The 22,824-nt window shown below is 39.7% G+C and overlaps 1 protein-coding gene across 5 annotated transcripts in view; it reads right to left on the reverse strand.

Moving 5' to 3' along the window:
* The window catches only part of PIGQ (phosphatidylinositol glycan anchor biosynthesis class Q), a 67,377-nt gene extending 44,746 nt beyond the window's left edge, over positions 1-22,631 (reverse strand). The window contains exons 1-2 of one of the 5 annotated variants that reach the window (XM_021006721.2): positions 22,556-22,631; positions 13,800-13,878 (exon numbers count right to left, since the gene is read on the reverse strand). Coding sequence is in view for 2 of the 5 variants with exons in the window: in XM_021006719.2 (XP_020862378.1) it covers positions 20,202-20,302 (101 nt within the window). In the remaining 3 variants the exon portion in view is untranslated. Of the gene's footprint in view, positions 1-13,799; positions 13,879-20,201; positions 20,336-22,555 lie in introns of those variants that run through there. The other 4 variants (XM_021006722.2, XM_021006720.2, XM_021006719.2 and 1 more) reach the window with 4 other exon arrangements.
* Between the last annotated feature and the right edge of the window lie 193 nt (positions 22,632-22,824).

The following is a 22,824-nucleotide window of genomic DNA, read 5'->3' on the forward strand; positions in this document are numbered from 1 at the left end:
TGGGTAAATCAAGACTTGCCAGAATTGACCAACTTTTGTAGGTCTGGTCGCATTAGACTTCTCCAACGGCGTCTGGTGATACTCTACTCTCCAGTGGCCTACTGCACAGGTAAAACACGTAGAGATATTGACATATTTCCAAGTGAAAATTACACCTGACAAGGGATCTGGGGAATTAACTACACTGAGTTGTTGCCATGGCCAACATGCCCAAGTTACTTCAGTAGATTTTAAGGAATATTCAACTCACTACTCTATGAGACAGCTGTGGTACAGTGCACGGCTCATACTTGTATTTCAAAACCAAGAAAAATGAATCAAAGAATTTTTATGACTTCTTCAATATCACAGAGTCCATCCAAAGCAATGAGGGGGTTTCAAAAAGAAATAGAGGAAGGGAGGGTGAGGGAACACAACCAAGAAGATGGGAAAGTTCCAAATTTAAATAGCAAGATGTGATCAGAAAGAAGTATCAGTACATGGAAGAGAGATCTGCTGGACAAAGAGGTTTTCTAGCTCCTATAGGAGTATTTGTAGCATGGGGCCCTGCACTTAGCAGGTACTTAACAAATATCTATTGAGTTGATTTGTTAGAAGGTGGACATGTTCCCTGACAAAAAGCTAAAGTATCTACTAAATTTCATAAATATAAACATTCCATTTCTATTCTAGCAGATAGTACTCTGGGAAGGACTATTATTTTCTCAAATACCCATAGGATACCTACGTCTATATTTCAGTGGCAATTTATTAACATCCTACTCAAGCAACTGAATAACTCTGACCTCAAAACTTGTCTGGGATCGTTCAGAACAGACACTGGGGTGTAATGGGAAAAGCAACAGACTAGGAGTCAAGAGACCTGGGTTCAAGTCCTAGCTCTGCCACTAACCAGTCATGTGACCTTGAATATGTCCTTTCACTTCTCCAGACATCAGCTTCTTCATCTGCAAAATGGAAATAATATTTGAACTATGTACTTCAAAGGACTGTTATGAGGAAGCATTTTGGAACTTTAAAACATTATGTGAATGTGAATTATTATATGTAGCTAACAGTTTTTTCAATTTTACATCCAGAACACTGTTCAATGTTCATTTCAATTCATGCTAGAAATTGGGATGGGAAAAATACCAGTGTCCCCAGAGATAGAGAAAAATAAGTTACTCAGTTTCCTTCCTGAGAGAAATGCACTTATAAATCTCACATGCTAAGGAGAATTCCTGTTTATCTATCCTCAATTTGACCTTTTAGCAGCAGAAAGAACTGTCTTGAGCAGTTACAATGATTGAATTGTAAATGATCTTGAACTTTTCTTCCCTAGGCCTTCCCTTTTCCTAACGAGTGAGTTCCAAGACTCACAGGAGGTTTGTTTGGAATTTCCCTAGAGTAGGTAGGGGCTATAATTTTTGACTCCTATTTCCTGTAGATTAGACTTTGACTTTGAAACAGGATTCTATGCATCTTGTGAGGGTGAGGGAGAGTGATAACAGAAAGAACAGGGCTGAACATAAGAACAAAATTCCATGAAATTTGTTTACCTAAATAGTTTAAAAAACAAAGCAAAATGCCTATCATTTTCACCTTTTCAAAAGTTGATCTTTAACTATGTTCCAATAAGCAAGAAACAATCATACCAAAGGATCACTGATTTCAAGTTGAAAGGAGCCTGAAAAGAAACAGAAGCTGAGAAAGGTTGTGACTTGTGTGATCTGGGCAAATACATATAATACGAATTTTACTTGGTTTAAAACATTCCATGGAATTTTGTTTTGATCACAAAAAATGTTTCTGCAGTTCATTCATGTATTCAACAGTGCCTCCTACATGGAAGATAAGTCATACTTCTATCCCTAACTTTATTGAGCTTAAGTTCTAGTGGAGGAGATCAAATTCATACAAGTCTTTCTAATCTAGGTTTCTCTGAAACCATCTCCTTCATTATTTCTTGTAGCACAATAGTATTCTTTTTATTTTTTGGCTTTTTTTTTTTTTGGTGAGGCAATCGGGGTTAAGTGACTTGCCCAGAGTAACACAGCTAGTAAGTGTCAAGTGTCTGAGGCTGGATTTGAACTCAGGTCCCACTAACTCTAAGGCTGGAGCTCTATCCACTGTGCCACCCAGCTACCCCCAGCACAAAATCTTCTATCACATTTATATGCCATAATGTGTTCCCTAATTGATGGGCACCCCCTTAGTTTCCAATCCTTTACCACCACAAAAAGAGGAGCTCTAAAGATTTTTGTATATACGGGCACTTTTCCTCTTTGATCAAAAACAGTAAGGTAGTACAGTGGATAACGGTCAGGAAGACCTCAATTCAAATTCCCTAGCTGTGTAATTCTGGGCAAGTCACTTAGCCTCTCTTGTTCTCAGTTTCCCTATTTGTAAAATGGGGATAAAAATAGCACCTATCTCCCAGGATTGTTGCAAGGATCAGATGAGATATTCATAAAGTACTCTGCAACCTTAACGTACTATATAGATGCTAGTTACTATCTTTTTGGAGTTTATAGACTTAGTAGTGGCATTTCTGGGTTAAAAGGTATGTACAGTTTAATAGCTTTTGGGGCACGGTTCCAAACTGTTTTCCAGAATGGCTGACCCAGTTCATATTTTCACCTACAATATATCATGTACATGTTTCACCACAGCCCTCAAAACATCTGTCATTTTCCTTTTTTGTCAGCTTTGTCAATGTGATAGATTCTAGGTGATGTACATTTCTGTAATTATTAATGATTTATAGTCGATGACCAACTTTGATAGACTTAGCTCTTCTCAGCAATAAAATGATCTAAGACAACTGCAGGACTCATGATGGAAAATGCTTATCCACATCCAAAGAAAGAACTATGGAGTCTGAATGCAGATTGAAACATACTATTTTCTTTTTTTGTTTCTTTCTTTCTTGTGGTTTTCCCCTTTGCTTCTAATTCTTCTTTACAACATGACTAATGTGGAAATATGTTAAATATGATTGTACATGTATAGCCTATATCAGATTGCATGCCATCTTGGGGAAGGGGGAGGGGAAGGAGGGGGGAGAAAATTTAAAACTCAAAATCTTATAAAAGTGAATGTTGAAAATTAAAAATACATATAAACATATAAAATATACATACATTTCTTTTTTGTGAGGCAACTGGGGTTAAGTGACTTGCCCAGGGTCACACAGCTAAATAAATATATATTTTTTAAAAAGTATTAATGATTTAGAACACTTTTTTCATTTGGCTGTTGAGAGCTTGGATTTCTTCCTCTGAAAACTGCCTGTTCATATTCTTTGATTACCAATTGAAGACTGGCTATTATTCTTATATATGTGAATAAATTTTCTATATATCTTAGAAATAACACTTTATCAGAGAAACCTGGTACAAAGATTTTTTCCCCTCATTTTTCTGCTTCTCTTAATTTTGCCGTACTGGTTTTATTTGTGCAAAAACTTTAATTTTGTGATCAAAACTGTTCATTTCTAACACTGTTGAAAAAGATTTTTTTTAAAGACTGGGTCTCCCTAATGAAAGTAAGGGGATTATTCACAGGCTAGATCCTACCCTGATTAGCTCCATTTCCAACCTGAGCTATTTGCCCTTCCTTAGGAAACCTAGGATCCTCCAATCCTGGGGGCTTATCATTTAAAATTTTATTTATTTTTACTTTTTTCTTCATTTCTTTTTTTCTGTTGAGGGCAGCACCACCCTCCCATTTACTCAGGCTTGCAACTAGTATTTAAATCCTCATTCTCACTCACCTACATATCCAATCTGTTGCCTTACCTTGTTTCTACCTTCACAACATTCCTCATATATGTCCTCTTCTCTCCACTCACACAACCACCACCAAGTTCAGGCCCTTGTCACCTTTGTCTGAACAACTGCAATAGTCTCTTAACTGATCTTCCTGCTTGTAATATGCCTTTTTTTTTTTTGCTTTTTGGTGAGGCAATCAGGTGAAGTGACTTGCCCAGGGTCAAACAGCTAGTAAGTGTCAAGTGTCTGAGGCAGGATTTGAACTCAAGTCCTCCTCACTCCAAGGCTGGAACTCTATCCCCTGGCCACCTAGCTGCCCAAATAAACCTCCAATCCCAAATGTACCTCTGACCATGAAACCCCCTATTCAATGAACTCCAGGGGCTCCCTGTTACTTGAGGATCAAATAAAAAAAAGTCCTCTCTTTGGCATTTAATGCCCTTCACAACCTGGCCATTTCCTGTACTTTAAGTACTTTATTTCCCTTCACAAACTCTACAATCCAGCCCCACTGGCCTACTTGTTCCTTGCACACAACACCTCATTTCCTGCCTCTGCACTGTTGTGCTGTCTGTCCCGTTTTTGGAACGCTCTCCCTTCCTGCTGCTTGCTTAGGTTCCCCTGGCTTCCTTGAAGACTCCTTTCCAATCCTGCTTTCTGTAGGAGTCCTCTCCCAGGCCTCCCAGCTACTAATGCCTTTCCCACTGAAATGTACTCTGTACATATCTTATTTGTACCTAGTTATCTTCATTTGTGTCTCCTCCATTAGAATGTGAGCTACTTAAGGGAAGGGCCTCTTTTTATCTTTCCCAGTGTCTGGCACATTTATGTAGTACATATTTAATAAATGAAAATTGATTGAATGGACCTTAGAGAATGCGTAGGATTTCAACAGGTGGAAAGGGATAGGAAAAGGATATTGTAATCATAGAGAATGTGAAGAGCAAATAGGATCATAAAATGGCAGAGCTGCAAAGGAGCTCAGAGATCACCTAGTGGAAGGTTTGGCAGGAGTCTAGGGTATGTAGGCTTTAGAAAGCAATGGGAGATGAAAAAACAGCTCTTGAATATCAGTCCAACAAGTCTAGTCTTTATCTATTAAGATGACCTTATAGTCAAACATGGAATCAAAGTCAGGAAATGAAGCACTCTTTTTTGTTGTTTTTCTTTCTAATTTACAAGGGGTGGCCCATCTGAGAATCTGATTTTCCTCCATGGAAAAAAAAAGTTTAATCCTGTCCAAACAGTGGTTTCTTAGAAAAGATAGTTTTTTTTAAAAACCTACAAGGTTTTCCAAAGTGATCTTTCATAATTCTTGCAATGCCTACCTCACAAGGTTATTATGAGGAAAGTACTTTGTAAAACCCCAAAACAGTATGTAACAGGATTAGTATTAGTAGTATTGTTTCCCAAGGCTTTGCAGCTAAGATGATGTTTAAAACGTTTAAGAGTTTAAAAAATATTACTTGTGGGCATACAGTTTAGAAAGGATTGTTGGTCAAGCATTTATCTTTTCAAACAACCATTTAAGCACATGGACAGTAATCACTGTCAGTAACAATGTCAGGAACATTCACATCTGTGACTATTTAACAATTGATTAGAAACAACTGTGCTTCAAATCTGTAAGGATCACTAAGCTACCCTCTTTCTTGTCACAAACCACACCATTATTTTACCTGTTTTGCACATACATGTCCTTGACCACAAGAGGGATGAATTATGCAAGAAAATGTGAGAACTCTATTAACACTAAAAACAAAACAAAACAAAAACCTCCAAAGCCCATATTCTTCTGAGATTGGGCACAGAATCAAAGCAGCTTAGATTAGAAGGGTCATTAAAGGTCTAGTCCAGTCCTACCTGAAACATTAATTCTTGTCTTTAATCTCCCTAACAAGTGGTCATCTAGCTTTCATATGAAGACCACTCTTGACAAAGAATTCTCTATCTCCAAGGAATCTCCTTGTTTAGAAATTCTGATTGTTACGAAATTTTTCCTTATGTTGGGCCAAAAATAGCTTCTCTGTAATTTTTCATCCATTGGTGCTAGGTTTGTTCTCTGGGGCCAAGCAGAATGAATCTAATCCTTTTACATATGAAGTAGTAGCAATCTAATACACTTATGTTCTGTTTGGTATAATAGTTATTTATATATATACCAGGAGTTTCAAAAACAAATCAAAAGCCTGGCACTAAAGCTTTAATGGCCCTGATGGGATACTTCAATTATACAGACATCTGTTGGAGATCCTCCTCTGCCAAAAGCAGAGCAGCTAATCATTTGTTGATTTGCCTTAATTATAATTTCATCCATCAAAAGGTTGAAGAACTAATAAGGAGAACTGCTATTTGGGTGTGATGCTTAGCAACATAAAAATAAACAGGTCGCCTGGCTGGAAATAACGTAATTGTGGAGACAAGTTGATCAATCCATCTTAGGATTTATGATGGTGAAGAAAAAAAAGGCAGGGCAATGCTGTATCTGACACGAACCTAAGACTTTTGGAAATCAGATTTCAAAGGGCTCAGGGAAAGGACTGGTAGGATATCACAGTCTAAAATTACATAGGAGTCATTCCAGGAGAAATTAAAAGTGTTCAAACATGAAATTATGAAAAAAAACCCACCACCACAGTAATTCTAATGAGGACAAATTATCTAAAGAAAGATAAGTGTGAATAGGAAACTCACCAACCAATTCAGATTTTTAGAAGACATGTACATAAGATGGAAGAAAGGGCAAATAATGAAGGATGAAAACAGCTATTTGTCTAGCAACACTGGAAAAAACAGGATCAAAGAAGGGATGGGACTGTTATTTGGGGTGAATAGAACGATCACAAAGGACTACAGACGGAAGAGCTGATCAACTCTTATTTTGATTCTGTTTTCTCTGCCAAGTAGAACAATCTTTATATTTGAAAGGACAGAAAAGTAACAAGGAGTTCATACAAGAAATATAACAGAACACCTAACTGACCTTAAGAAGTTCAAGTCACCTGGCCCATATAAACTACACCCTAGGGTAATGAAAGAATTGGCAGATGTAATTGCTGAACCACTGCCAGTGACTCTTCAAAGTCTGTAGAACAGAGACATCTCAGAGTTGGATATGGACAAATGTCCCAATTTTTAAAAAGACAATAGAGTCAGCAGACTATAGGCCAGTGAGCTTCACTTCAATTGCTGGAAAAATCACAGAATGTACATTAAAGACTTGGTTAAAGAAATACTTGGAAAGGAAGTGATGTCAACAAGTAGGAGGCACAGTAGATAGACTGATGTACTTAGAGGCAGAGACCCAATTCAAATCTAGCTGCAGACACTTACGAGCTGTGTGACCCTGAACAAATCACTTAACCTCTCTTGGCCTCACTTTCCTCTTAAAAGTGAGGATAATAAGAGTACCTACCAGGTTGTTGTGAGGATCACAAGAGATAACATACGTAGAGTGTTTTGCAAACTTCCAAGTGCCATATAAATGCTGGTTATTATTATCATCACCATCAAAAAACCTTAATAGTTACTACTGGCAGACCAGAGGAGTGTCATCAATATAGTTTATAGATTTTAGCAAAGCATTTAATAGAATCTCATGTTATTTTTGTAGGCAAGATAGCTAGAAAATAATACGATGAGGTAGATTCTGAATAGACTTGAATGTCAGGGCCTCAGTAGTAGTGAAGAATAGTTTGATGTCAGCTTGAAGTTCTCTAGTGAAGGGCCCCTGGAACAAGCCTATGCCTGGCCCTGTGGTGTTTAACATTTTTTCATTAAATTTGGATATAGATCATAGGCTTGTCAAATGTACAGATGACAGAAAGATGGATTAGCAAAAGCATTTGAATGGGAGATAAGTATCCAAAATGATCTTGATATCAGATTTGTTAGTCCAAGTCTGATAAAATGAAATTTAATAGAGATAAAAGAAGTCTTACACCGTGGTTTTAAAAAATCAAACAGGTAAAAGATGAAAAGTGGCTAGAGAGTAGTTTGATAAAGATATGGGAATTTTAGTGGATCAAGGGTCAATATGAATCAATACTGTGATATGGCAGTCAAAAAAGTGACTCTGATCTTGAAGAGGCATAGTGCCCAGGACTAAGGATTTAATGGCTCCATTGTACCCTGCCATGGTTATACCACCGTGTATTGAATTTGGGGAATGACATATCAGAAAGGATACCAAGAAGCTGGAATTCTGCCATATAGGGGAAGGCCACAAGAATAGTGAAGGCTTTTTGGCCCTAAAGGGCATAACTAGGAATAAGGCATAGGTCAGAGTAGAAATTTAGGCTTGACTTAAAGAAAAACTTCCTTATCATTAGAGTTGTCCTAAAGCAGAATGGGGCTTCCTCCAAAAGAGTGGATTCCTTCCTTACTAGACCTGTTAAAGCAAAAGCTGAAATGACTCCTTGTCAAATATGCTATAGCGAGGACTCTTCTTTTGGTCTGCATCGGCCTAGGGGGCCTCTGAAGTCCCTTCTAACTGGGAGATTTTCGGTGCTGCACACACCTACTTCCCTCACCAGACTGCAAGCTCTTGTGCGGGGATGTCTCGTCTTTGTAGCCCCTTCAGCAAGTAACACAGAACCTTACACATAGTAGACACTTAGTAATTGTTGAATCATACAGTGTCATCTTATGTAAAAGGCAGCAAATTCCTTTTTTTTTTTTTAGCAAGGTAATTGGGGTTAAGTGACTTGCCCAGAGTCACACAGCTAGGAAATATCATGTGTCTGAGGCCACATTTGAACTCAGGTCCTCCTGACTCCAGGGCCAGTGCTTTATCCACCACACCACCTAGCTGCCCCAGCAAATTCCTGTAAGTACATGGATGAGTTAAGGAGGCAATAGGAAACAGGAGAATTTAGTGCACATTAGTCTTTTACTGCTCACTTCAGGAAGGTGTTGTAATGCTATAGAAAGATCACTTACCACTCTGGCCTTGGACAAGTCACCTCCTGTCTTGGGGCCTGTTTCTTCACAAGGGTGTAGAAGAAGGAGCAGGCAGTACTTATAAATCAAAAAGCACTATAGAAATAGGGGCTATTATTAACGGGCAGGTGAAAATGCCCTTATTTCTTGAAAAAAATTTTGAGTTCCAAATTCCCTCCCATTGTAATTTGATATAGATTATAACCTATAACGTGCGCAGTCATGCAAAACATATTTCCATATTAGTCATGTTGTGAAAGAAAATAGAACAAAAAAAAAATCAGTATGCTTCAATCCACATTCAGACACCACCAATTCTTTCAATGAAAGTGGATAGCATCTTTCATCATAAGTTCTTTGGAACTGTCTTAGGTCTTAGGCAAAGTCATTCACAGTTGTTCATCCTACAATATTGCTATTACTTTGTTCTCCTGATTATGCTCACATCACTTTGCATCAGTTCTTGTAAGTCTTCCCATGTTTTTCTGAAAGTATCCTGCTCATCATTTCTTATAGCATAACAGTATTCCATCGCAAACATATACCATAACTTGTTCAGCCATTCCTCAAATGATAGGCATCCCCTCAATTTCCAATTGTTTTCCACTACAAAAAGAGCTTTTTTATTTTGGGGGGGTATATAGTTTTGTATATATAGGTCCTTTTCCTTTTTCCTTTTTTGTTTTTTACTGGTGGTAGTGCTGGGTCAAAGGTATGCACAGCCCTTTGGCCAAACTGCTCTCAAGAATGGCTGGATCGGGGGCAGCTAGGTGGCATAGTGGATAGAGTACTGGCCCTGGAATCAGGAGGATCTGAGTTGAAATCTGACTTCAGACACTTAACACTTACTGTGTGACCCTGGGCAAGTCACTTAACTCCAACTGCTCCCCCCCTCCCCGACACGAATGGTTGGATCAGTTCACATCTCAAATAGTACATTAGTATTCCAATTTTCTCAAATTCCCTCCAACATTTGTCATTTTCCTTTTCTGTCATATTGGTCAATCCATTAGTTATGAGGTGATATACCTCAGAGCTGTCTTCATTTGGAATTCTCTAATCAATAGTGATTTAGAGCATTTTTTCATATGACTATAGATAGCTTTGATTTCTTTATCTGAAAGCTGCCTGTTCATATCCTTTGACCATTTATCAATTGGGGAATGACTTATATTTCTTATAAATTTGACTAAGTTCTCTATATAGTTGAGAAATGAGGCCTTTATTAGAGAAACTTGCTATAAAATTTAACCCCCAGCTTTCTGCTTTCCTTTTAATCTTTGCATCAGTTTTGTTTGTGCTAAACCTTTTTAATTTAGTGAGTCAAAACTATCCATTTTATATCCTGTAATGCTTTTTATCTCGTTTTGGTCATAAATTCTTCCTTTATCCACAGGTAGACTATTCCATACCCCCTTAATTTGCTCTTAGTATCACCCTTCATGTCTAAATCATATAACTATTTTGACCTTATCTTGGTATATGGTGTGAGATGTTAGTCTATACCTAGTTTCTGCCAAACTGCTTTCCAGTTTTCCCAGAAGTTTTTGTCAAACAATGAGTTCTTGTCCCCCAGGAGACAGGATCTTTGTGTTTATCAAACTATGGTTATCACCTACTGTGTATTATATACCTAATCTATTTCACTGACCCACCTCTCTATCTCTTAGCCAATACCAGATTGTTTTGATGATTACCACTTTATAATACAATTTGAGATCTGCTACGGCAAGGCCACCTTCCTTCAATTTTTTTTTTCATTAATTCTCTTGACATTCTTAATCTTTTATTCTTCCAGATGAATTTCAGTATTAGAAAATGCCCTTTTAGAGGTTGCCGTGTAGAAGCAGTAAAGTTCTGGGCTTATACTCACTGGGTTCAAATTAAGCCTCTGACACAGTCATAAAGAAGCCAGTTTGCAATTTACAGAACATCGGTCCTGGATTACTCTGATCATCTATGTCTTCCAATCCTATTCACTAGCTAGTCAATACAGCTGGAATAAATCTCACAATAATGCTACCTGGGCACACTGCAAATCCATGTTATCAAATAAATGCTTAATTAAAAAAAAGATGAAAACCTAATTAAAAAACAAAATTTTAAGAATTTTATGTTATCCAACTTCAACTGGGGCCTCACTGCAGCAAAGCAGTTCTTTTATTCCTCCCTAATTTATTCTTTATCTCACATCCCACAGGAGCTATTCCAAGCCTTCTCTTCCTTCTTCAAATGTTTCACAACTCTACTTCTTTCTACCCCCAGCTAAGGACCCACCTCTTACTTTACTGAGAAGATTGAAGTCATTCAACATGATCTTTCTCTTTTCCTCTTCTTTTCATTTTAAAACCCCTGGACGTAATTTCCCATTCTCCTCTGCCAAAAGAGGTGGGCCTTTTCCTTGCCAGGGCCAGCATCCCTACATGTGCCCTTGAACCCATCCCTTCCTATCTTGCCTAGCAAATTGCATGCTCAATCATCCTTTCCTCCTGAATCTGCAATTTCTATTTGCTAATTCCTCTCTTGCTACCTTCAGACTTTTTCAAGTCTCACCCATCCTTAAAAGATGTTCACTAGACTCCGCCATCCCCTCAAGCTATCATCCTATAACTCTCCATTCTTTCTTAACCAAAGTTCTTGGAAAAAGCTGCCCCTGTTTTCTCTCCTCTCACTCAATCTTTAATCTTTTTTCAATCTGTTTTCTGATCTCATCACTAAACTAAAACTATCCTCTCCAAAATTATCAATGATCTCTTAATTGTCTAATCTGAAGGTCTTTTCTCAGTTCTCATCCTTTTCAACCTCTCTGCTGCATTTGATTTAACTGTAACCTCTATGCAGATGAGTTGTAGACTTTATACCCAGATAGATTTTCCTTGAACTTCAGTCTCATATCCACAATTGCCTATTGTACATTTCAAACAGGACGTTCCAGAGACATCTTCAACTCAACATGCTCAAAATTGAACTCATTACCTTTCCTCCTAAACCCTTCCCTCTTTCAAACTTCTTACTTCTGTTGCAGACACCACCATACTTCCATCTTGGTAACCTTGACATTAACCTCAACTTTTCACTCTCCCTCACCCTATAGTTCTAGTCAGTTGCCAAATCTTGCATCTTTACTTTCACATTATCTCTCATATCTGACCTCTTCTTTCCACTCACACCTCTACTGGCTCAGCTCAGGACCCCAGCACTTCTTACCTAGAGCACTGCAATAGTCTCCTCATAGGTCTCCCTGACACAAGTCTTGCGTCTCTCCAGTCCCTCCTATATCCTGCTGCTAAAAGTAAACTTCCTTAAGCAAAGATCTGACCAAACGATTCTTCTACTCCCCCAATTCCAATGGCTTCCCATTGCCTTTAAAATAAAGTATTACTTCCTCAGTTTAGCTTTTAAAATCCAACACAACCTACCTTTCCAGTTTCACTGGATATTGGTTCCATTACTGCAATCCAGTCAAACTGGCCTTCTCTCTATTCCTTATACATAACACCTCATTTCCCATCTCTGTGCCTTTGCACTGGCCATCTCTTCCATGCCTGGAGAAATGCTCCCCCCTCGACTTTACCTTCATCTCATAGAATCCATCTCCTCTTCCTTCAAGATGCAGTTCAAGCATTATGTTTTAGTTGATACTCCCAACTCCTAGTGCCCTCTCTCCCACATTATCTTGTAGTTAATATATATAGATATACATACACATATATGTATGTATTTATTCACTTTATACTTATGGTATGTATGCTTTATCTCTAGCACCTAGCACAGTGCCTGGCACACAGCAGGCACTTGATAAATGCTTACCGATTGAGGGAGTTCCCACACTGGGAGTTCCTTTTGAAAACAAAAAATTACAGCTCCTTCTTGTGTTCTCATGAAATTCTTACAAACCTTCTAAGCTGGAGTTCTGTTGAGGGATACAGTGATATGGGGGAAAATGTACAACATTTTAAGAGTGTGCAGAGCAAACTTGTTCTCAGTTTCTTTTGAAGTTTAATGTAGTTCAACATTAGACAGTTAATTTAGTGAAATGAAGTACACTACCTGCCAGATTTTTTGGAGGGAAGATGTCACTTCTAAAGGATGGAGTAATGGGATGAGCCCAAGGTCACAAGGATCAGCTCTGATGACTCAGAGCCAAGCACCTGATCCCAACTATGGAATGAAGAGTTTCTGATCACAGCTGATCTTCAATTCTTTGTTATCGGGAGAGAAGATTTTGGAATCAAACCTGTTGCAAGAGGTTATCATCTCCTGTGTCTGATCTCATCATTTTTTATCATTCTAGGAACTGCTGAGACTAGATCTATTACAGGTTTTTTACTATATAACACTGTGATATGTGTTTTTTGTTTTTTGGCTAGGAAATGGGGTTAAGTGACCTGCCCAGGGTCACACAGCTAGTTAAGTGTCCAGTGTCTGAGGCCACATTTGAATTCAGGTCCTCCTGACTCCAGGGCCAGTGCTCTCTATCCACTGCACCACCTAGCTGCCCCTGTGATATGTGTTTTACAAGGTGTTTGTGTAGCATAGATATATAAGTAGTGAACCCAGAATTCTAGTTCTGGAGTGTCAAGTGAAGCCCCTGTTACAAATATGAGGAATAACACAAGTAATCTGGAAACAGTCATTTTAAAAATTCTAGCTTAACACAGTAACAGCAATATCGTACTATGATCAACTGTGAATGACTTAGCTATCCCAGATGATTCCAAATGACTTACTATAAAAATGCTATCAACCTCCAGAGAAAGAAGTGATGAAATCTGAATGCAGGTAAAGCACACTTTTTTTTAAACTTTATTTTTCTTGGGTTTACTTTGGTTTTTTGTCTGTGTTTTCTTCCACAGCATGGCTAATATGGAAAGATGTTTTGCATGACTGAACATGTATAATCTATATAAAATTGCTTGCCTGCTCAAGGAGGGAGGAGGGAAGAGGGAGAGCAAGAATTTGGAGCTCAATTTTTAAAAATGAATGTTAAAAATTGTTGTTACACATAATTGGAAAAAATAGAAAAATTTTCACTTGAAAAACAAAAAATAAAAATTCCAATTTAGTCTAATACTGCATGGCATTAAGGGGCATTTTCCATACCTGCTAATGAAAGATCTTTATGTCTATAGAGAAAATGGACCAAGGAAGGAATTCAGGTGTCAAAAGTGGGTATATAGTCCTAGACAGAGAAAGGAAGAGATGTTTAGTAATAGCAAAAATGGTTCACATTTATAATAATCACGGCATTTATATATTAGAGTTTGCAAAATGTTTCAAAATAACCTTGTGAGGCAGGCAGTTCAAGTACAGGAACCATGTACCAAAAAGACAGACTAGTGTTTTCTTGAAAGATTTTCTTTTCCCTTTCCACCTACAGCTCCTTTAACTATTTCAACTATTTTAAACACACACACACGCATGTATATGTGTGTGCATGTACATATCACATGTGATATCACACAACATATATGATATTCTATATCTACGCTACACAAAGTTGCAGCTACACAAGTGTCAAGGATGGCAAGGTAACACCCATCCCCATTCACAACCCCTCAGACAGCTTCCCTTGCGGGGGCACCCACCAAACACAACCACAACAAAAATGACCTTACAAATCACCACCAGTTTTCCAACCCCTTCTATTCCCGCTCCAGTACAACAGGGAAACAAATAAACAAAGCCAAATGGTTCTGTCACTCGCTAGCTTCCCCAACACCCCTGCCCCTAGCAAGTCTATGCTTCTGGGCAGCAGGAGCCTGGAGATGGAAGAAAAAAGTTAACAAAACAAAACAAAACTACTGGAAAGAAAGAAACAGAAATTAGTTCAGTCATCTTGGCCAAAAATGAGTTAAAAAAAAAAACCCAAAACTTTAACACTACCATAAATCAGTAACAAACAAAAATCAGTAAAGAACATTAAGGAACATTTCTGAAAATCTACTTTGAAAAAAATCCAGGTTCTCCTTGCAGAAAAAACTCAATCAACCCCTTTCACAACTCAAACAACTTGCTTCCCTTGAGGGCCACCCAGGGAACACAACCACAAGAAAAAGGTTGACCTTACAAAACCAGGAGGAGTTTTCTTACACCTTCTACTCCAGCCCCAGAACCCCAGAGAAACAAATAAATGTTCAGTAAGGAGCCAGTTAGCAATGAACACAATAAGGAGAACCATGTGGTCATTTTCTAGGCTTTTAGGTAAGCTTCACTGTTAACTGCCCTTGCTGACTTGATATAAATAAAAGTTCATTTCCAATAATCATGTAGTTTTTAAAAGTTATTATTATTCTCTAAACCACACTTTTTTTCCCCCTCTCCTATTACTTCGGGAAGAAAATAACAACATTCTGTATTTATGTACTTTACTGAATGAATATAAATTGTATCCAATAGTCATACTCAGTTTTGAAGAATAGTTTTTAAAAGTACTGTACAAGTTAACTTAAAAATTTGATTTACTAGTATTACAGCAACCTATAATTAACCTTGTAAATGAATAAACTTTAAGCTCAACCTGTCTTCTGCTGGCAAAAGCAGGAGACAAAGGAACAATAATTAACTACAGGAAAGACACAGTCTGGACTACTTTATTCCCTGGTGGACTACTTTGTCTTCTACTATGAGGGCTAATGGCCAGGTTTGTGAAATGCCTTTAGATCAGTTACACAGTAATACTAAAGAAGAAGCATAGACAGCACTTCAAGTTACTGCCTCAAAATCAAGACCTGAAACTTTTCCTTCAGGAACCAACTATCTCAGACCTGGAGTTAAATCACCAATCCTGCATTTAGGCCAAAGCTGTTGCTATGTGCCCTGTAGCTATGGATCTAAAATACATTTCCAAACAAAAACCTTCAATTTACCAAAGACTTATGCAGTGCCTACCATGTGTAAGGTATTGGTGCTAAGTGCTGGGGAGATATAGACAAAAAACATTCCCTACCTTTGAGAAACTTAAACTCTACTGGGGTAAAAGTCTCCAGTAAAATATATTCCATTGATGTCAAGCATTTCAAGGCTAATAGAGACTACTATAATATTATCTATTTTTAAAACTTTTCTCTTACTTCAATTTTAGATGGGGGGGAGATCTAAGAGGGGAAAAGCAAGCATGTCTTTACACCATCTGTCGATGGCTCAACAAGAACTGACTTGCCACACAGGAAAATTAAGTATGTTCTACAAGGAGTTGTTGCTACTTTAAACTCTTATCAAACTTTGACTTTTCTCCTCACATAGGACTTAATTTTCTTCACCAACTAGTACTAGGTTTTAGAATCATTTGCTTCCAAATACTGGCACTAAGTAGCTTTCCTTCTTCACACTACAGCAAGGAAATTAGAGAGTAAACACAGATGAATTAAGCTACCCCTACTGAACAGGGTTGGAGTTGTCTCAAATCAGGCTGCACAATAACGTGATAGTCTTTCTAAGGTCTATGCAAGCACCCTTCAGGTCTGCAAACATATACCAGCAAAGCCACAAATCCTTTGGGATCACACCTGACACTCTCTTTTGATTCTTATTTTTTCTTAGAAGGGCCTTAGAGGTCATCCAGCCAATCCTGAAGAGACCATGAAGATTCAAGTATCAATCCTAGCTTAAATTCTTCTCTGGATAGACTAGGCAAGGAAGAATCAGGAACTTAACCCAGTGTTCAATAAACCAGCAAACAAAAATTACTTAGCAAAAAACTCCCTACTTGGCAAAAAGCTGCAGGGAAAACTGGAAAGCAGTCTGGTAGAAGTTAAGCTTGGACCAATACCTGAAACTACTGCATATTCCACAATATATTCTAAATGGATGTGTAATCTTAATATTAAAGATCATACTATAAAAAAATTAGAAGAGAAGTAGATCATATAGCTTTCACAGTTACCTGAAAGAGATGCAATTAAAGATAAAAGAGAGCTATGATTACATCAAACTAACAGCTCCTGCACATACCAAATTAACTCTAACCTAGAAGGAAAGTTGTTGAATGTGAGGAAGACATCTTTATCAAATTTCTCTGATAAGGATTTAGAATTCAAGAATAATACAGGGTGTCCCAAAAAACTTAGTGAAGTTTAAAGTTTAAAGCTAAGCTATTAAGGCTTAAGACTGCACTTAGGGACACCTTGTATAAACAATGAACATATGTATAATACACAGAGAGAGAGAAGAGAGAGAGAGAGAGAGAGAGAGAGAGAGAGAGAGAAGAGAGAGAGAGAGAGATACACATATACCAAAATCCATTGCCCAGTAAAAAAGTGATCAATGAATATTAACAAACAAGAAGGCTTACAAACTATTAACAGCCATGGGAAAGAATACTACAAATCACTATTAATAAGAGAAATCCAAATTGAAACTACCCCGAAGTTTGACCTTAGCCCCACAAACTGGCAAAGGTAACAAAAGATGGGAACACTCAATGCTGTAGGGGGGCTGTGGGAAGATAGACTCAGTAGTGCATTGTTAGAGCAACTGTGAATCAACATACTTATTCTGAAAATCAATTTGGAATTATGCAAATAAAATGACTAAAATGTCCATACCCTTTGACCTAGATATTCCATTACTAGGCTTATACCTCAAGGAGACCTTTGATAACAAAGTCCCCATATGCAATAAAATATTTATAAGCAGTACTTTTTAAGACAGCACAGAATCAGAAACAAAGCAGACGCCCAGCCCACTGATTACAGCAGCCTAAACAAACTGACACGTGAATGTAACAAAATATTAATGGAGAGTATACAGAAGCATGAGACGATTAATGAACTAATGACCATGAAGTGATGCAGAGCAAAGAAAGCAGAGCCAAGAAAACAATATACACAAGGACTTCAACAATGTAAACAGAACCAAATAAAAAAACCAAAAGTGAATGTTGCAAAATTACAAAGAATAAGCATGACTAGAAATAAGAGATATGAGAAGACCTCCCCACCACCACCCCATGCAGCGATGGCAGGTGCACAAGTGTTGTACATTGCACATATTATCAGACTTTCTCAACATACTGATCAGGTTTATTTTCTTTTTCTTTTGTCTTAAAAAAAAATAGAGAGGGGCTCTCTGGGCAGGGGAGATGGAAGGATACTGGAGGAAATCAAAGTAATGTAAAAAAAAAGGCACAAAAAAAATTTTTTTTTGCAAGTGGAGTTAAGTGACTTGTCCAGGGTCACACAACTAATAAGTGTCAAGTGTTTGGTCTGAGGCAAATTTGAACTGAGGTCCTCCTAACTTCAGGGCCGGTGCTCTACCCACAGTGCCACCTAGCTGCCCCTCATCAAAACCTTTTTTTAAAAATTCAGCTTGGAATGAATCTTAATTATAAAGCCCTTAGCACAGTGTCTGACACATAGTAAGTGCTATGTAAATGACAGTTATTATTATTGTTGTTGTTGTTGCTGCTAAATTCTGGAACTTGCTCAAGAGCAGTGGTGCCAAATAGCAACCCTTCTGGTAGCACGTTACCTTAGAAAATGACATATTCATCTATGTATTTTTATTTCTTTTGCTAAATACTTCCTAATTCCATGTTCTGAGTGTCGCAGGCCAATATGGCCCAGGAAGTGTGTGCTTGAGTACTCTGCTCTAGAGTATACCTAATATCATGGCTCCAGAATATATGGAGGAACCCTCCAGAATTAAAATAATCTTCTCAAAAGCAGAAAGGCATTAGCGGAATGTTTCTTGAACTTTCCAAAAGAGGAAACTTAGGTTTTTGACCAGGCTGATGCCACTGGCTTGCTTTGTGATCTTGGCAAAGCAGTTCTCTCTGGGATTCTGTTTCCTACTATGTAAAATAAGCGAGTTGGTCCAGATGATCTCCAGAGTCCCTTCCAATGCTACAATTCTGTTTGACCGGACAAGGAGATTAAGGCCCAGAAAAAGGGCAAGGAGGCAATCCATGGCTAGCAGCTGCAAATTTTTGATGGAAAAGGCAAAGTGTGTTAAAGTCAGGAAAAACTTCCTAACAATTACAGCAGTCCAGAAGCACACTTGTCAGGGAGGTCTTTAAAGCAAAAGCCACTGGCAGGTATATGTGTTGGGCCAGAAAGTCTCTGAAGTCCGTGTAACTCTGAGATTGCTAGAGCTGGAAGGGACCTTAAATGATCACCTAATCCAGGAGTTCCCATTTAGTAGTTTGAAAACCTCTTGGGGGATTGCAACTAGGGTCCAAGGGATTCACGTTAAAAATTCTGTCACTGTACAATAAATAATTTGCCCAATTGTCTTAAAAATATAACCTCTCCCTTTGGTATTGAGCCAAATATTGTAAATCTTTGTTCAAATAAAAAAAGTCCACCATCAAAACTAAGTTTATGTATGATTACTAGGTGTTGAAGTGGACAGAGTGCCCTGCCTGGAATGAGGAAGATCTGAGTTCAAATTTGACTTCAGACACTTAGCTGCGTAGCCCTGGGCAAGTCACTTAACCCCATTTGCCTGTTTCCTCATCTGTAAAATGAACTGGGGAAGGAAAAGGCAAACCATTCCTGTATCTTTGCCAAGGAAACCCCAAATGGGGTCATGAAGAGTTGGGCATGACTGAACGTGATTATCCTGTTAGACAGACATCTTCCAAGTTGTAACTTATTTCATTTAAAAGTTATGTACAGTCAACAATTTGTAAAATAAATTTAATATTAAGTATTGCCAATAATAGCAAGGATAAGTTTTTCTAGGTTATTTTAATTTTTACAGAAAATCCCATATAAAGTATTTGCAATTATTTTAAAATTAGTTTTATAATCTAATACTTAGAATTTTCATAATCATCGGTGTAAAATATATCTTATAACTGTATACTGTATACATATAATTATATAATATGTATAACATACCATATACATATAATCATATAGTATGCATATAGTATGTATAGTATATATAATTTATTATATATAAATGTATACAAAACGCATTTTCTTTTGGGGACAAAAGTTATTACTGTAAGTAAGCACTTAATGAATAAACCTCCATCTAAAATAAATTATCAAAACCCTTTTTTTTAATTGTTGAAAAGGGTTTGCATAACAAAAAACTTTGGGAACCCCTGAGCTGGTCCAACACTCTACATTTTATACGGCAGAATTCTGAGCTCCAGGAAAGGGAAGAGATTCGTTCAAGACGACACGGACAGTCAGTGGCAGAGCCAGAACTCGAACCCCAGGCTCCCCAGTCCCAGACTCTTCCCGTCCAGCCACCAAGGTCACAGCGCCAATCGCTGACAGAGCAGGGCGGCCGGAAGCCTTTCCCGACCCCTCCCGGTCACGGCGTCCAATCCCCAAGCCCCCTACTCCGGCTCCGGGCTCCGAAGCCCGGCCGGCCCCGAGCCGCCCCCAATGCGCCGGCGCGACCTCCGCCTCCCTTCCCTCCCCTCCCCTCCGCAGGAGCTAGCTCAGGCCGGGAATGGTCCCCACCTCGCACGTGCGGCCCAGGGCCCGGGGCTTCCCCTCCGCCCCCGCCCGCCCCAGTCCGCCCGGCTCGGCGACGTGTACACACCGGCTTCCCGGGGCCGATCTCTCGGGCTGCAGGCGGCGGCTCCGCGGAGCTCCGAGCTGCCCGTGCCCCGTAACTGCCGCGCCTCCTGACAGGAGCCACATTTCCGCCCGTTGCTGGGCAGTGACTACGCCGTGGGTCCTTCCCCCCAGAGACTCTCGGCTGCGCGCGCGGGGTTCGGCTCGAACGTTCCGCCGGCGCGCTGCGCTCCGCTCTCCGCTCTCCGCTCTCGTCCGCCTTGGGGAGAGAGGCCTGAGCCCGCGCTGGGGAGCCCGGCCAGGCGGCTCTTGTCCTTCCGCCTTGGCTTCAGTCCCCATCCTCAGGGGAAAGGGAATGGAGCAAGAGGAACCCTGAAAGGGTCACCCCAACTCCTCATCTCCGGGGCCCACTCAGGGGAGGCCCCCCACCCGCCCCCCAGGTGCTTGGTCTCAGCCCAAAACCCAACCCCAGACTGACCCCTAAATCCTGCCTAGACAGACTTCAAGACCCAACCCCAGACTGACTCCTAAACCCTACCCCAGTTGTTTAGTTGTTTTGTGCCCCCCCTCTTTGTGACCCCATTTGGGGTTTTCTAGGCAAAAATACTGAAGCGTTTTGCCCTTTCCTAGCTTATTTTACAGATGAGGAAACTGAGGCAAACAAAGTTAAGTGACTTGCCCAAGGTCATACAACTAGTAATTGTCTGAGGCTGGATTTGAAGTAAGGTCTTCCTGACTCCAGGCCTGGCACTCTATTGCCTGTGCCATCTGGCTGCCCAAAATCCTATCATAGGGTAACCCCAAAACCCAGACTACCCCCCTAAAGCTCCACATTTGCCTTCCTAATCACCAGTTGGCAAATAATTAGCCTTGGCCATAAGGAAGAGGAGGAAGGAAAGTGTAGATAATGATGCTCCATCCTTCTTTTCTGCTAGGATCATAGCTCCTTGCTCATTTAGTCAGTGGTCACAGACACAAGGCCAGATTTAGGGTGTTGGTCTGTGGCTCAATCTATAGATGAAGTGGCCGGGGTCAAGGCTGTGGATAAATTTTGGGGTCAGCCTAAGGCTGTGGATGGATTTAGGCATCAGTCTGGAGCTAGGTTAAAAGGTCAGTCATAACTTCTGTCCATTCCCATTTAGAGGAGAAGGAGAAAGAACTGCTAAAGTCAGCCTTCTAAAATATTCTTCACCATTTCTCCAACTCAATCCATCCTTTGGATTTCTCTCTAATCCTGAAAATGACCGTTTCTATAGGGGAAGTATATGTCATTTCATGGATATACCTTTTGTTTTCTTTGGGATATTTAATGGACCATAGTGTTCAGGCTCTAGTTTATAGTGCTGTCTACTTCATCTGCTCCATGTTCTCTTTTGTGTTACTTCAGGACAGAAGGCATGGGGAGACTTCCCTAGGGTGGAGGAGGAAAGGATAGGGAACCCTCCCTAGATCCTCCCGGTATTCTGACCCTGCTGATAATCACCCCACCCCACATCAGTACCTAATGCTACCCAAAGATTGTCAGGAGGGAGGCCCAACCCAACAGCTGCTGTAAGCCTCTGTAAGATCCAAAGAAGTGACCATTGGAGAACAAAACACCTTTTTTTATGCCCCCCTTTATTTAAAGGATATTGAGTACTCCCAAAAGGGTTTATGGCATATCTCCCTATTTAACATTTAATTCAGATCCAAATCCTCCCCATCCCAAGACTCTGCAATGAGCGCCATGTCCTAACCTTGACAGTGAGCCTGAGGAATAGAGGGGACCCTGCACTGTGCAGACATGAATGTGGAGTCAAGAGATGTATGTTTGTTTGAGTCCCAATTCTACCCCTTAGTTTCCTCATCTATAAAATGGGTATCCTAATATTTGTACCATCTGCCTCGTAGAAAGTGCTTAGAAAATTGTAAAGCACTATGGAAATGTGAGTTATTAATATTATTGGTTATTACCCCAAGCATGACCTGGACCTCCTGGACTTTCCATACAGTGGCCAGGTGCCATGAGGGTTTACCTAGCCTGATGGGGAACCACTTGGCCACCCATTCTGGTCTGGGAACAGAGATGGTATAAAAAGAGCATAGGATCATGGATCTATTAAAGCTGAAAGGGACCTTAGAGGTCAGCCAAGTCCAGCCTCCACGTTTTACAGATAAGGAAACTGAGGCTCAGAGAGGTTTTCCCAGTTTCACACAGTTAGTAAATGTCCAAAGTGGGATGCTGCAGAGATAAGTGCTCTCCATGGCTCCTCCACCCCCAAAGAACTGTGATACACAAGAGAGCTCTAAATCCACATGGATTCCATTTCCTGGCGCTATTGCTCTTAGCCAAAGTTCCCTCTCTTGCCTGCCACCCAGTGAAAAAATACACAGACACACCTTATATCAGCTGGGTCCAGGAAATCTCCAGCAATGGGAAGTCTTGTTGTTGGGACCAGAGGAGCAGCAGCATTAGAAGCTTGGACAAATTGAATGAGCTGAAAACCAGGTCATTATCCCATCAGAACTCCCTTCCTGTCTTCCCTTGGGCCCCACCTACCCTCAGGCCAGCTGGGGGCTGATAAGAAAGCTGGAGAATTTTCCTAGGGAGGTAGTAGACCCAGGCAGTGGGTAAGAGTTAATATAGGAGACTCAGGTCTAATATGGCA

This window comes from Phascolarctos cinereus, unplaced genomic scaffold (genome assembly GCF_003287225.1).
Source record: "Phascolarctos cinereus isolate Bilbo 61053 unplaced genomic scaffold, phaCin_HiC Scaffold_4;HRSCAF=312, whole genome shotgun sequence".
Taxonomy (NCBI): domain Eukaryota; kingdom Metazoa; phylum Chordata; class Mammalia; order Diprotodontia; family Phascolarctidae; genus Phascolarctos; species Phascolarctos cinereus.